At 42.4% G+C, this 16,766-nt stretch overlaps 1 protein-coding gene across 1 annotated transcript in view; it reads left to right on the forward strand.

The window, feature by feature from the left end:
* ULK4 (unc-51 like kinase 4) overlaps positions 1 to 16,766 on the forward strand; it is a 397,461-nt gene that overhangs the window by 270,125 nt on the left and 110,570 nt on the right. The window contains exon 32 of the mRNA XM_077811124.1: positions 4,152 to 4,257. Coding sequence (XP_077667250.1) covers positions 4,152 to 4,257 — 106 coding nt within the window. The remainder of the gene's footprint in view (positions 1 to 4,151; positions 4,258 to 16,766) is intronic.

The following is a 16,766-nucleotide window of genomic DNA, read 5'->3' on the forward strand; positions in this document are numbered from 1 at the left end:
TGCTATAGACCGCCGGGATCTAATTTGGAATGGATAGAGCCCTTTTTAATGTTTTTAATAAAGTAAATACTAATGGAAACTGTGTGATCATGGGAGACTTTAACTTCCCAGATATAGACTGGAGGACGAGTGCTAGTAATAATAATAGGGCTCCGATTTTCCTAGATGTGATAGCTGATGGATTCCTTCAGCAAATAGTTGCTGAACCGACTAGAGGGAATGCCATTTTGGATTTGGTTTTGGTGAGTAGTGAGGACCTCATAGAAGAAATGGTTGTAGGGGATAGTCTTGGCTCAAGTGATCATGAGCTAATTCAGTTCAAACTGAACAGAAGGATTAACAAAAATAAATCTGCAACTAGGGTTTTTGATTTCAAAAGGGCTGACTTTCAAAAATTAAGGAAATTAGTTAGGAAAGTGGATTGGACTGAAGAATTTATAGATCTAAAGGTAGAGGAGGCCTGGGATTATTTTAAATCAAAGCTGCAGAAGCTATCGGAAGCCTGCATCCCAAGAAAGGGGGGAATATTCATAGGCAGGAGTTGTAGACCAAGCTGGATGAGCAAGCATCTCAGGCACTCCTTGTCAAGCTAATTATTACTGATCACACCACAATTTTTCACACCTTTCCGATTGATTACAGCATATTTTTAAGGACAGTAGAGACGCAACATTTTTCCTGTGATCAAAAACACCTTGAATGTATCAATATAGAGACAGAATATTCTGTCACTTCACTGAAGCAATCTGTCAACAATGAGCCTCACTGAGAATCATGAAACTATATATGGGTATCCTCCATGTATTATATATTAACTAGGACTGTCAATTAATCGCAGTTAACTCACTCATTTAACTAAAAAAATTTAATTTAATTGCACTGTTAAACAATAGAATACCAATTTAAGCGTATTAAATATTTTGGATGGTTTTGTACATTTTCAAATATATTGATTTCAATTATAACACAAACCACAAAGTGTACAGTGCTCACTTTATTTTTATTACAAATATTTGCATTGTAAAAATGATAAAAGAAATAGTGTTTTTCAATTCACCTCATACAAGTATCTACTTCTGAGGGCATTCTGTGCCAAAAAATTAAAAATTCTATGCATAATATTTTAAAATTCTTCAAAATTCTGCAAGTTTTATTTGTCAGTAAATAAATGTGGAGGCTCTAGCATGGCAGTAGGGAGCACAGGCCACTGGCTGCACAAAGGTGGAAGATCACTCTGCAGCCCTCCCTCCTCCCAACCAAGGACATGGACTCAGCAGTGGGGCTGCACTGGATCCTGACACAGCACAAGGCCTGGGCCTGCCCCAAAAACACCCTGGGGCCCTGCCCCTCTGCGTCAGGTGCACCAGGTGTGGGGCAGGCAGGTTCAACCAGGCAGGATCCAAGTGTGGAGGGGCTCAGTGTGGGGGGATCCAGGAGTGGGGTGAGAGGATTCTCTGTGGAACAATCTCGGTGCAGGCAGCTCAGTGTGGGGTCTAGGTCTGGGGGGGATCTGGATCCACAGAGGCTCCTTAGGGAAGTTCCAGGTGCAGGGGCAATGGATCTCTGCAGGGGCTTCCAGGTGAAGGTGGTTGGGGCTCAGCAGAGGGATCTGGGTGCTGGGGGCGTGGGGCTTGGTGGGGTGGGGGTCTCAGAGCAGCTAGTTGTTGGTCAATGGCGGGGGGGTCTGGATGTGGGGGCTCTGGGTGGGGATTTGCGTGCACGGAGCTCAGTGGAGGGTGGTCTAGGTGCAGGGGTGTGGGTCCGGAGGCAGGAGGTCTAGTGCCGGGGGGCTCCAGATGCAGGGGTTGAGGTTCAGTGGGGAGAGGTTTGGGTATGGAGGGCTAGGGGGGTTCTCGATGTACTGAATGAGGCTTGGCAGGGGTGTCTGGGTATGGGGGGTCTGGATGCACAGGGGTTGGGTGGATGGGGGAGCAGCTCCCCATACAGTGACCCCGCCCCCAACAGCTGAGGAGTGATGGGGGCAGGAAACAGGGGAGGATGCTGAGTTTTTTGTAGCTGGGGGAGGTTTCTGGGTGTGAGTCTGACACAGCCCCAGGCACTCCTCATAGAGGAAAAGGAAGTCCCATCCTCTCCTGCCACCAGCCCAGCCACTGATTCTATCTCAGGGTAGGAGCCACTGGCTGGGGTGTCTCCAGCCCCATGGAGATTTACCTCTCCGCCAGCTGCTCTCGGTGCCTGAAACGTTGTACCTTCACTGCGAGGGAGTGATGTGTGACTGCTCTTGCAGCTTCCCTTTTCTTCTCTGTCAGAAAGTCATTTTTCTGCAGGGAAGCAAAGAAATCTGCAGGGAACATTAATTCTGTGCATGCTAAGGTGCGCAGAATTCCCCCAGGAGTAAAGTACCGTAGTGCAATCTCTTTTTCGTGAAAGTACAACGAAAAGTGTAGATTTTTTTTGTTACATAACGACACTCAAAAACAAAATAATGCAAAACTTTAGAGCCTGCAAGTCCACTTGGTCCTACTTCTTGTTTAGCCAATCGCTAAGAGAAACAAGTTTGTTTACATTTACGGGAGATAATGCTGCCCACTTCTGATTTACAATGTCATCTGAGCGAGAACAGATGTTCGCATGGCATTTTTGTAGCCAGCATTGCAAGGTATTTATGTGTCAGATATCCTAAACATTCGTATGCCCCTTCATGCTTTGGCCACCATTCCAGAGGACATGCTTCCATTCAGATGACGCTTGGTAAAGAAACAATGTGTTAATTAAATTTGTGACTGAACTCCTTGGGGGAGAATTGTATATCTCCTGCTCTGTGTTTTACCTGCATTCTGCCATATATTTCATATTATAGCAGTCTCGGATGATGACCCAGCATGCTGTTCGTTTTAAGAACACTTTCACTGTAGATTTGACAAAACGCAAAGAGAAGGTACCAATGTGAGATTTCTAAAGATAGCTACAGCACTCGACCCAAGATTTAAGAATCTGAAGTGCCTTCCATAATCTGAGAGGGTCAGAGTGTGGAGCATGCTTTCAGAAGTCTTAAAAGAGCAGCACTCTAATGCGGAAACTACAGAACCAAACCACAAAAAAAGAAAATCAAGTGGTAGAATCTGACTCAGATGATGAAAATGAACATGCACTCCTTTGGATTGTTATCAAGCAGAACCTATCGTCAACATGGATGCATGTCCTCTGGAATGTTGATTGAAGCATGAAGGGACATATGAATCTTTAGCGCATTTGGCACAGTGCCATGCGAATGCCTGATCTCACTTTCAGGTGACATTGTAAACAAGAAACGGGCAGCATTATCTCCTGCAAATGTAAATAACCTTGTTTGAGCGATTGGCTGAACAAGAAGTAGGACTGAGTGGACTTGTAGGCTCTAAAGTTTTACATTTATTTTATTTTTATATGCAGTTATTTTTGGTACATAATTCTACATTTGTAAGTTCAACTTTCATAATAAAGATATTACACTACAGTACTTGTATTAAGTGAATTGAAAAATACTATTTCTTTTATTTTTACAGTGCAAATGTTTATAATAAAAAATAAATATAAAGTGAGCACCGTACACTTTGTATTCCATGGTGTAATTGAAATCAATATATTTGAAAATGTGCATCCAAAAATATTTAAATAAATGGTATTCTATTATTGTTTAACACACGATTAATCGCGATTAATTTTTTTTATAGCTTGACAGCCCTAATATTAATCTTAATATTACATTTATGAAAAATCTTGCCCCCTGGTGTATTTACTCACAAAATAACAAAAGGATCACATGGCTTTCTATGGCACCTCGAACTAAAGCTAAGTAGAATGAGAATAGTCTGTAAGAGAAATGTAATGCAATGAAAATATACATCAGTTCTGAATATGAGGTGAGTGTTCAGGGTTATTCAGTTTTTGTTCAACTCATTTATGACAAAAGGTCACATGTGAAGTTCAGATCTGAGGTTTTAGTGCAGGTAATTAGCCTCTTAAACAACCTTTATAAGAGGTCATGTTAATGTAATTGTCACTGTGCTGTAATCATAAAGTTGAATTTTAAAGGAATTGGATAATATTTCCCATTACATTTTGCAAGGTAACAGTCTACTGTTAAACTTAAAATAAGTAAATGTATTGGAAGATGTTTTATTTGTCGTTTAATTTTATTTGTATTACAGGAGCACCAGGACAGTGTGCTGGGTAATACCATGCAGAGTGTAATTGCATTATTGAATAATCTGGTTGCCCACAAAAATACAAACATGACTTTACTTTATGAACAAGGTATGTGTTTCTTATATTTGCACCCTCCTCACTGCAAATATTTGCCTATGTATGTATCGTAGCATGAGCTTTTCTACTCAGTATACTTAATTATGTACTGTAGTTTATAATTACATAGCCACACTAAAGCTGGTGGTTCCTAAATGAGTGACTAAGTGAAAGCTAAATTGTACCTTTAAGGCACAACTTTGTATAAGGGTGGTACAGAGCCCAGAGCCGAGAGCACATGAACTTTGATTGTAACTGGTCCTTGCACGCCTGGAGCATGCAGGAAGAAGGGAGGCTCCTTGTATTCTTCCTACCTTCCTATTCACGCCTGTGAAAGGGCCAGTCACACTATGACTATAAACTTCTTTCTTACTAACTAATGCCCCAGTCCTACATTGTGATCTCTTTAGCAGTCTGATGCACCCAGGAGGAGCCCCATTGACTTCAGCGGTCCTAACTATACAAATCATTACACATCTAAATAAAAGGCAGATTCAGTAATAAAATGTGTTGAAATAGAGAATTTGGCTTCAGTTTACAAGATGTAGTGAGAAACTTCTGTTGCTGAAATGAGAATACATTTGTTTGAAAGCTTGTCTATAAATTTGTAACCGCATTTTGCTAGCATCGACCATTTTTAATTACTTATTAACAATAGTATCCTTGGTTTTGTGAGTAAGCATTGACAAGCCAACAAGACAAAATCTGCAACAGTGCACTTGAATAGTTGTCACTTGTGCTATCATAATTCTGTGAATTTGACTGTAAACTCTTTGGGGCAACTTCTTTCTTTTGTGTGTTGACTAGAGCTTCAGACATATACAGACTGCTATATAAATAATAATGATATATTAGAACTTCAAACAGAAGTTATGGGTTTACAGGCTGGATGCAGAAATTACTGGCTGAGCTTCTATGGCCTATATTGTACAGGAGCTCAGACAGTTTCAAAATGGTCCCCTTGACCTTAAAAATCTAGGAGTAATTAAAATATTAAAATCCTGGTGCTAATGGTATTTTTATCAGTTTAGGACATGTACTTAATTGAAATGTTGCTTGTAAACAGATTATTCATAATACAGAGAAAGCTCTTCTGTTTTGTTTAATTTTAAAATTAATTCCATTAACACTTTAAATCTGGCTATTCCCTAGTGCATATGCACTGATCTTTTCATAATTTTTAATACAACTTTTTGTATTAACAGTATTACTGTCTAAATTATGGATTCACATAAATTATAATTCACAACAGCTGCAAAATATATTTAAATAAACACACACCATATGTATTTCCTCATTAGACTCAAAAAGGCACGCTCATTTCTTGATAAACATTGTTGATTTTCACGCACCTAAGTATGAAATCATCTAAATAGGTATGTACAGATCAGAAAACCTATATATGAGCTGTTTAACATTTGTTTTTGTTTTTATGTTTTGTTTTTTTTATTAGTTATATGTATTTTTTAATTCTTTGAAAGACTTTGTCTTTAAAAAAACAAAATAATACTTTTAAATTACATTAGGACTCTACAGCAAGCATCCTCAGTCCTCGGGCCGGTTTTGTTCAATATCTTCGTAAATGATCTGGAGGATGGTGTGGATTGCACTCTCAGCAAGTTTGCAGATGACACTAAACTGGGAGGAGAGGTAGATACGCTGAAGGGTAGGGATAGGATACAGAGGGCCCTAGACAAATTAGAGGATTGGGCCAAAAGAATTCTGATGAGGTTCAACAAGGACAAGTGCAGAGTCCTGCACTTAGGACGGAAGAATCCCATGCACCGCTACAGATTAGGGACCGAATGGCTCGGCAGCAGTTCTGTAGAAAAGGACCTAGGGGTTACAGTGGACGAGAAGCTGGATATGAGTCAACAGTGTGCCCTTGTTGCCAAGAAGGCCAATGGCATTTTGGGATGTATAAGTAGGGGCATTGCCAGCAGATAGAGGGACGTGATGGTTCCCCTCTATTCAACATTGGTGAGGCCTCATCTGGAGTACTGTGTTCAGTTGTGGGCCCCACACTACAAGAAGGATGTGGAAAAATTGGAAAGAGTCTAGCGGAGGGCAACAAAAATGATTAGGGGACTGGAACACATGACTTATGAGGAGAGGCTGAGGGAACTGGGATTGTTTAGTCTGCAGAAGAGAAGAATGAGGGAGGATTTGATAGCTGCTTTCAACTACCTGAAAAGGGGTTCCAAAGAGGATGGATCTAGACTGTTCTCAGTGGTAGCTGATGACAGAACAAGGAGTAATGGTCTCAAGTTACAGTGGGGAAGGTTTAGGTTGGATATTAGGAAAAACTTTTTCACTAGGAGGGTGGTGAAACACTGGAATGCGTTACCTAGGGAGGTGGTGGAATCTTGTTCCTTAGAAGTTTTTAAGGTCAGGCTTGACAAACCCCTGGCTGGGATGATTTAGTTGGGGATTGGTCCTGCTTTGAGCAGGGGATTGGACTAGATGACCTCTTGAGGTCCCTTCCAACCCTGATATTCTATGATTCATGCCCCTGCCTGTCTCCTGTGTGTAGTTTGCTGGGTCCCACTCTCATTTACTTTTCACATTACTTGGCAATGTGCTAGTTCTTTCCCACCTCTAATCTATTTCGTGTCTCATCACTCAGGGTAGTTCGTGGCTTGAGGAATTGGGCTAGAAATGTTATTGAAGGCAGATGTGACATGGAGAGGACAGGCTTGGGGAAGGGAGAGTCCCAGAAGGGATTGGATATGACACTAGTTGGGGCTCACCGCATCTCACTGCCCTTTGCTGTGAAGTACATCCAGGTACCAGAAACCATTTCTCCATCTAAGTCTCAGCACCCTTAGGAACTGGTTAGTCTTCAAGGTACTAAATACCTGAAGCATAGCCAGTGTCTTATTGATTGAGGGCCTAATCCTAAAGTTCACAACTTCTGACACCCAAGTCTGTAAGATAATTACAGAAATACTGATCTGGTAAAGATAGATCTGAAAGTTCTACTGTCCAAGTAAAGGTGGGATGAACGCTGGCCTAAAGCAAAACAGAGGACTTGTTTACCTTTTCTCATTTCCCATTGGGACCAGGGTCCCAGGGGAGCCAGCTGAGGTCGCTCAATTAGGATGAACTGCAAAGAATGGGGCAGACTATCCCCAAAGCTGGTGAATATTTTAATACTTAGATTTATCAAGCCAGCACAAAACAGCTTTTTTATTACCTCACTGGTTGCCCAGAAGCCAACAACACAGTTCCCTTAAAATAACCCAGCCTCAGGCCTCCACCCAGATACCCAAGTCGAGAATGATGAAGATTACGGAAAATCTTATTTTGTCATATAAAAATGAAAAGCGTCTACCAATCCCAAAGGATCAGACACATTACCTCCCAGGTTAATGAATATTCCAGATCTTACCCAAAAACATGCTTACAGCCAATTCTTATTAACTAAACTAAAGTTTATGAAAAAAGAAGAGAGAGAGAGTATTGTTAAAAGATCAGTATACATACAGATAAGAGTTCAATTCTTGAGGTTCAGATTCATAGCAGAGATGGTAAGCTTTGTAGTTGTAAAGAGTTCTTTCAGAAATAGTCCATAGGTTATATTCATTGTTTATATTTCAGGGCAGTGCAGTCACAATTGGGAACTCAGTCCTTGTGGCTTAGGCTTCTCCTGAATAAAACTTCAAGCAGATCTGAGATAAAAAGGATTGGGACCCAAACATCTTTTATACAATTCAGGCCTTCTTTGACAGGTTGGAGTCCCTCGGGGAACAATAGACCCTCATTTCTTAAGCATCCTCGTTAATTATTCACACAGACTAAAAGAAAAGGAGTACTTGTGGCACCTTAGAGACTAACCAGTTTATATGAGATAAGCTTATGCTCAAATAAATTGGTTAGTCTCTAAGGTGCCACAAGTACTCCTTTTCTTTTTGCAAATACAGACTAACACGGCAGCTACTCTGAAACCTGACCAGACTAAAGTAAGGCAATTGCCTGTTTTTCCATCATTCACAGGTGATATACTATACACTTCAAAAAGAGGTGAATACAGTGATATCCTGCGTTTACAGTTCATTTAAATGCTAGGATGTTTTTTTTATCTCTGAATTTACAGAATACAGCATAAACAGGGACTGTTGATTACATTGTTGACCACTACCCATATATATGTAAATACACAAAAACACAGACATTATCTCTCCATATGTCTTTAAGTTTGAATTTGAGTTATTTATCCTGCAGGATGCTTAACCCTTTCTAGCCATGTGTCATACCCACAATAACTTTAGAATTCTTTCCTGCTGCATAAAGACACTTTAAAATTTGTTTGGCACTATTTCAAGTTCCTGATTTTTGTCATCTTTATACACAGAGCAGGACATGATCTAGTGGTCTGGGAGATAATATTCTGTCTGTGACCTTGGGAAAGTCTCTCTCAATTTCAGTTTTCCAATCTGTAAAATAGGGCCTTTTATAGTTCTTTAAAGATCCTACCCTAGAGGATTTTTATCCCTCGGTTTCAGCTCCCTAGCCAAGACAAGTGGAGCCACCTAAGCTCTTGAAATATTTTGGTCCATGGGGCAGTAGTAGTGGGATAGAGCATAACAGGTAATTAATTTTCTCTTGCTTCCCCATAGCAGTGTGAGAATTAACAAGTTAATGTACTTAAAAGTGCTTTAAAAGTGAAAAGCTCTATATACACACTGAACATTATATGAGACTCCAATTATGAAGTCAGTCCTGAAAAGTTATACTGCTGATGCTCCCTTTTATGATAAAGTAAATTCATAATTCCAAGGGGATCACTCATAAACATATTATAAATTATGCCCTAAAGATGCTTTTGTTTTGCTTCATTTATCTTGTGTTCAAATGATGCCTCACAGGAAGTTATTGAATTTGTTTTTTTAACAGTTCAAACACTAGCAATTAAACCCCCCCTTCCTATTCTGGCTATGATTCTGTATCTTCAGCTGCCAGGAAACCAATATTTTTGAAGGCAGATCAGTCATAGATCCTAGTCATTCCCATTACTTTTGTACTTTTTAGTTTTTGGAATTTACTATCTTTTTCCTCCCCCGGGGAGTTGTATTAGATTATGAAGATTATAGAGTGGGTTACAGTCTACATGTTACTTTTTCTCCTTTCCTCAATCAATCTTGCATGATGGATCTTGCTTCGTGATTATTTCTGCAGTTTCATATTGATAACAATGATAATGCCTTACATTTAGCTGCTTTGATTCCAAAATCCTTTATGTAGACTACCATGAAGTCACGTCTCTCTCCTCTGAACTACAGCCTTTCATGTCATGGAACACATCAGATGTGTAAAGATGCTCACCTGTAATATTTCTAGGTGAAAGAGAGAATAACATATGTAACTGGATCTGTGAGGGGAATTTTAGAATGGCCCACGCCATCAGTTTATAAATGTGTATCCCACTGAAATTAATGGAGAGTTCTGCTTAATAATCAGCTCCATGATATGGCCCAGAATAATTACCCAGGCTGGAATTCAGTGAGGACACAGGGACTAGCAGAATTACTTCAGTCTCTTGTGAAAAGTATAATCCGCTCTTAAATAACCAAAAGTATTTTGGTCATGTTTAACTCCCATCTAAAAGATTCGCAAAAAGAAAAGGAGTACTTGTGGCACCTTAGAGACTAACCAATTTATTTGAGCATGAGCTTTCGTGAGCTACAGCTCACTTCATCGGATGCATACTGTGGAAACTGCAGAAGACATTATATACACAGAGACCATGAAACAATACCTCCTGGGGTGGGAGGAGGTATTGTTTCATGGTCTCTGTGTATATAATGTCTTCTGCAGTTTCCACAGTATGCATCCGATGAAGTGAGCTGTAGCTCACGAAAGCTCATGCTCAAATAAATTGGTTAGTCTCTAAGGTGCCACAAGTACTCCTTTTCTTTTTGCGAATACAGACTAACACGGCTGTTACTCTGAAACCTATCTAAAAGATTGGTACGGTTGGAGGTCTCATAGGATTCTTTCTTTCAGTGTACCAACCATCAGGTGTTTGTCTTTTAAAACTTTAGTTTATGAGCCTACTCTCTGCCAAAGTATATACAAATCTCAAGGCAAAACAAGGTGAAAAATGTCACTTGACACCTCATACGAAAAGGAAGTTGAGAAGGAGAATATTCTTAATCTTTAAAAAGGCTCTTAATGGAGTAATGATTCTTCTTCATATCTCATCATTAACTTTAACTCTGGGTGATCAGATCTTGAAACCAATATCTTGCGATAATGCCATCTCAGATACACTTAGTAACTTTCTTCTCTGACAGTATTTTACAGTTGTCACCATTTTAAAAGGTCGACATTTCGCAACATATAGCACATAATTATCACTGATGCTCTATTCTGGATATTAGAAAAAACTGTAGTATCTGATTACTATTTGCAAATGTTGACCATTGTAGGCATACAGTAGATACTCACCTGCTTCTGTACTCTGACGGCTGCTGGAACCCAATATATTGACTAGAATTTCAGTTTTAATAATAAACTGAGGGTGAAATAAAGAACTGCCTTACCTACAGTAAGTGAATTACATTAGTGTGTAAGACTGTCGTATTTTGCGGAACATTTCACCATCAGTTTATTATTTCTAGCACCTTTGTTTCCCTTCTCATTTATTTACAGACTGTTTTATGTGAATTAGAAGTTGTCAGGAGCATTTAATTGTCCTCATTGTAGCAGCATTTCTGCCCATTGTGGAATTTATTCTTGTCTTTTGGGACTCATTCAAAGGCAAGGAAATACTTCATTTGTACTGTCATATCAGCTGGCATGTCTTTCACAGAAAGAAATTGGACACATTTTATTAGAGGCAGAAATGTGTTTGTAAAGCTTCATTCTGTAGCTTCGCTTCTCAAAGATGAACAAATCAGATTATTGCAGAGTAGACTGGATGGACTACAAAAAGGTTTTCGTAGCCTTTATGTATATATCAGATCATATTTGTATAAACTGATGTTTCAGGGAGGGCATAGAGGAGTAATTTGCAAGATTTCTACCTGCAACACTTAATTGAATCAGTCCAATAGGTGGTTTACAGTCCAATTTTGGATATGTCCAGAACTACTCATTTGTTTACTCTATCTTTAGCTTCTTTGGCCTGCCAGTACTCCATTAACAGTTTGGGTTGGCAACTTTCTACTCGCACAAAACCAAACACCCTTGCCCTGCCCCGCACCCTTCTCCTTTCCTGAGGCCCCACCCCTTATCCGAGGTGCCATCCTCGCTCACTCTATTCCCCCCACCCCTCCGGTCGCTCGCTCTCCCTATCCTCACTCTCTCATTTTCACTGGGTTGGGGCAGGGGGCTGGGGTGTGGGTGGGTGCTCCGGGCTGGGATTGAGGAGTTCGAAGGGTGGAAGGGGGATCAGGACAGGGCAGGGGGTTGGGCCACAGGAGGGGATCAGGGATGCAGGCTCTGGGCGGCGCTTACCTCAAGCAGCTCCTGGAAGCAGCGGCATGTCCCCTCTCTGGTTCCTATACGGAGGAGCAGTCAGGTGGCTCTGCACACTGCCCTGTCCCAGCCAGTGGGAGCTGCGGGGACGGCACCTGCGGACTGGGCAGCGCACAGAGCCCCCTGGCTGCCTCTAGACATAGGAGCTGAAGACATAGGCTGCCTCTAGACATAGGCTGCCTCTAGACATGCTGCTGCTTCCAGGAGTTGCGCGGAGCCACGGCAGGCAGGGAGCCTGCCTTCGCCCCGCTATGCCGTGGACCAGACTTCTAATGGCCCAGTCAATGGTGCTGACCTGAGTCAACAGGGTCCCTTTTCGACCAAGCATTCCAGTTGAAAACCGGACACCAGGCAACCCTATTAACAGTTTATCAAAATGTTTCAGATTTTTCTACCAAATATTCACTCCTTTGCTGAAGTTAACAACGTTAGGACTATGAGGAGAGTTTAATCTTACGTGAAAAAGATGTTTACATGTAAACTGTGTCTTCAGAAAGTGTTTATTGTAAACTGCTGGGGCATGGGTGGTCTACCTAGTGGGTGGAGCAGGACCTTGCCTCATGCTTGTGGTGGCAATTTGGGGAATAATAAGCGTAGCTCTAGGGATCAGGGACTGGTCCAAAGGTGAAGCCAGAGTCAGGGTCGAAGGGCCAAAGGGTCATAACTGGAGTCAGAAGTCCAAGTCTCACCTGAAGGGTAAGCTGGAGTCATAGTCAGAGATGTAGCCAAGAGTCAGAGCCAGGAGTCAGAAAACAGAATGAAGCAGGGGGGGCTGGAGCTGCTGGTGGGAGCAAGGGATGAGCAGGGCTTGGAGCAAGGACTGTCACTAGAAGCCGGCTGGATCAGGAAGTGGAAATGAGAGCAGGGTAAGCGCAGCTGTGGATGTGGTATATAATGAGCAGATGCTGTTGCTCCTGCAAGGCTCCTGTCAAGGTTCCTCCCCCACTCTGAACTCTAGGGTACAGATGTGGGGACCTGCATGAAAAAAGCCCCAAGAGGGGCTTTGACCTGGTCTTGGGGTTTTCCCACTCTTTGGCACACCTCACAAGACTGGACATAGGTAGAAACATCCTTGCCCATTCCCTCCCAGTGGAATGACCCCCCCAAACGGTCTTTGGTCCTGTTCACCCCAGCATGGCCACTAGGGTGATCGTGGGCTAAGCTCAAGAGCTTGGCCCGGTATTTAGTTGGAACTACCAACTGTCTCTGAGGATGCCAGTCTTCCTGGTGTCCACCAGAAAGAGTTTCCTTGTATAAAAGTCCTCTTTCTACAACAAACCTGGATCGATTAGAAGAGCTGAGAGGCGGTGGGTTGCTCCGTGCCGCCGTCCAAGCTCTCTGGAGGCTTTCATCTGCTTCCTGTTCGGTCTGGAACTGTTCCCTTGATGCTGGAGACATCAGTTCCTCATGGGATTGTGGACCTAGGCTTGGTCTCTCTGGAAGCGATATAGGGGATGGAGCTGTTTCTGTTGACTGTGAACCGCTCTCCGCTGGTGCACTATGTTGGGATTCAAGCTCCGGCTGAGCCTCTTATGTAGGGTTATCGGCTGCTGCCAGTTCAGGTTCGGTGGGGCCCTCTGGTGTTGAGGTTGCAAGTACTGGATTCAGTGCTGACACTGGGTCTGGTGTTGGTTGTTCGGCTGGTTCCGGTTCTGGGACTGGTTCCGTCTGGGTCTCTGGGACTGGATCCACTACTGCTGTTGCAGATATTGGCCTGGGGTCCAGGTCCATCACCTCTGACCGGACCCTGATAGAAGTTTCCGGAACAGAGCTAGGCCTCACGGCTTGTTTAGCCTGGCTGCGGGTGACCGTTCCCACCCTCTTGGCCTGCTTCACATGCTTGGCCAAGTCTTCCCCCAACAGCATGGGGATGGGATAATCATCATAGACTGCAAAAGTCCACATTCCTGACCAGCCCTTGTACTGGACAGGCAACTTGGCTGTAGGCAAATTGAAAGAGTTGAACTTGAAGGGTTGAATCGTCACTTGGATCTCTGGGTTGATTAAATTGGGGTCCACTAAGGAAGCATGGATAGCTGACACTTGTGCTCCGGTGTCCCTCCACACGGTGACCTTCTTCCCGCCCACACTCACAGTTTCCCTCCGCTCCAAGGGTATCTGGGAGGTATCTGGGCCTGTGGACCTCTGGTGTGATTCCGGTGCAATGAACTGTAATCTGTTGGGGTTCTTGGGGCAGTTGGCCTTTACATGCCCCAGCTCGTTACATTTAAAACATCGTCCAGCTGACGGGTCACTGGGGCGAGGAGGGTTGCTGGAGAACGGGGTGGTGGGATGATAAGGGGTCTGGAGGGTTCTTTGGGAGGTAGGTGGGGCTTTGGGCGGCCCCCGGTAATAGGGTGTGGTCTGGGGTGGTCCCTTCTGGTCTCCGCTCCAACTGCGACCAGTTTTCTTCTTCTCTGCCACCTCCACCCATCTGGCTCCAATCTCTCCTGCCTCGATTACAGTTTTGGGTTTCCCATCTAGGATGTATCTTTCTATTTCCTCAGGAACACCCTCTAAGAATTGTTCCATTTGCATTAGGAAGGGCAAATTTACTGGAGATTCAACACTTGCTCCTGATATCCGGGCATCCCAATGTTTCACAATGTGGTAGGCATGTCGGGTAAATGACATGTCTGGTTTCCACCTTAGGGCTCTGAACCTCCGACGAGACTGCTCGGGTGTTATCCCCATTCTGACTCTCGCCTTGGATTTAAACAGTTCATACTTGTTCATGTGTTCTTTAGGCATTTCAGCTGCCACCTCAGCTAAGGGTCCACTAAGCTGCGGCCTCAGCTCTACCATGTATTGGTCAGTAGAGATGTTGTACCCAAGGCAGGCCCTTTCGAAGTTTTCTAAGAAGGCCTCAGTATCATCACCTGCCTTGTAGGTGGGGAACTTTCTGGGATGGGAAGTGGTACTTGGAGAAGGATTGCTAGGGTTTGTTGGGATATTCCGCTGAGCCTTTATCTTCTCCACCTCCTCCACATGCTTCCTCTCTTTTTCCTTCTCCTCCAGTTCTTTGGCCCTTGCTTCCATTTCTTTGTCCCTTGCTTCCATTTTCAGCCGCATGAGTTCTATCTGTCTTTCATGTTCCCTTTGTTTTTTCGCAACCTGAAATCTGGCTAATTCCAGCTTTTGTCGAGCCGTGGATTTTGTCATTCTAACCTCTCTGTTTTTAACTAACTTTACACCCAAGGTTTAGAAATAAACAAACAAAACTTGGCTGTAAAATTTTGCTGTGCTGGAATAGAATACCTATTCTCTGATAGTGATTGTCAGCCTACAGAAAAAGACAATTCCCTTGTCTCTGCTCTGGGCCCAAATTAAAGCAAAAAACCTCCAACTACTTGGAAACCTGCTTACCCAGCCCAAAGAAAAAGCAAATGGGTAGAACACAAACCCCCTATTTACTTTTAGGAAGAAAAGAAAAAAAAAACTCTGGGTTGGAAGACTGTGAATTTCCCTGCAGGAGTTAAGTACCCTGCCTCCAGGCAAAGAAAACCTGCAATTCACAAAGATAATCCCCTTTTGTCTCTGCTTGGCCACAAAGCAGAGAAAAACGAAGCTGCTTTCAGTTTCAGCTGCTTTCTGGACTTCCTTTCCAAAGGAAAAAAAAATTTCCTTTTTAAAATCTGTATTTCTAGTTCAAAAAATCTCAACTGGATCTCAAAATGATTTCAGGTTAATCCCACCACTATGCCACCATGTCAAGGTTCCTCCCCCACTCTGAACTCTAGGGTACAGATGTGGGGACCTGCATGAAAAACCTCCTAAGCTTATCTTTACCAGCTTAGGTCAAAACTTCCCCAAGGTACAAAATATTCCACCCATTGTCCTTGGACTGGCCGCTACCACCACCAAACTAATACTGGTTACTGGGGAAGAGCTGTTTGGACGTGTCCTTCCCCCCAAAATACTTCCCAAAACCTTGCACCCCACTTCCTGGACAAGGTTTGGTAAAAAGGCTCACCAATTTGCATAGGTGACCACAGACCCAAACCCTTGGATCTGAGAACAATGAAAAAGCATTCAGTTTTTTACAAGAAGACTTTTAATAAAAAATAGAAGTAAATAGAAATAAAGAAATCCCCCCTGTAAAATCAGGATGGTAGATATCTTACAGGGTAATTAGATTCAAAAACATAGAGAACCCCTCTAGGCAAAACCTTAAGTTACAAAAAAGATACACAGACAGAAATAGTTATTCTATTCAGCACAATTCTTTTCTCAGCCATTTAAAGAAATCATAATCTAACACATACCTAGCTAGATTACTTACTAAAAGTTCTAAGACTCCATTCCTGGTCTATCCCCGGCAAAGACCCAGCATACAGACAGACACAGACCCTTTGTTTCTCTCCCTCCTCCCAGCTTTTGAAAGTATCTTGTCTCCTCATTGGTCATTTTGGTCAGGTGCCAGCGAGGTTACCTTTAGCTTCTTAACCCTTTACAGGTGAGAGGAGCTTTCCCCTGGCCAGGAGGGATTTCAAAGGGGTTTACCCTTCCCTTTATATTTATGACAGCTCCAGTAGCAGACTACTGTTTCCCCTGCTAAAATAAGGTAGTGCAAACATTTTGGAGGGAGCTCATTGGGCCCTGCTGAGCTTGCTGGGTCCCTGGGGACCAGGGCAGGAGCCAGCTGTGCCCCTCACAGTTTCCACTATATGGTGGAATTAGGGCTGTCAAATAATTTAAAAAAATAATTGCAATTAATCGCAAGATTAAAAAATATAGTCACAATTAATCGCAGTTTTAATCACACTGTTAAACAATAATAGAATACCAAATGAAATTATTATAAATATTTTTGGATGTTTTTCTACATTTTCAAATATATTGATTTCAATTACAACAGAGACTACAAAGTGTACAAATATTTGCACTGTAAAAAGATAAACAAAAGAAATAGTATTTTTCAATTCACCTCAGACAAGTCTTGTAGGTCAATCTCTTTATCATGAAAGTGCAGTTTACAAATGTAGAATATTTTTAACATAACTGCCCTCAAAAACAAAACAATGTAAAACTATAGCGCC

The sequence above is a fragment of the Eretmochelys imbricata genome, chromosome 2 (genome assembly GCF_965152235.1).
Source record: "Eretmochelys imbricata isolate rEreImb1 chromosome 2, rEreImb1.hap1, whole genome shotgun sequence".
Classification (NCBI taxonomy): Eukaryota; Metazoa; Chordata; order Testudines; family Cheloniidae; genus Eretmochelys; species Eretmochelys imbricata.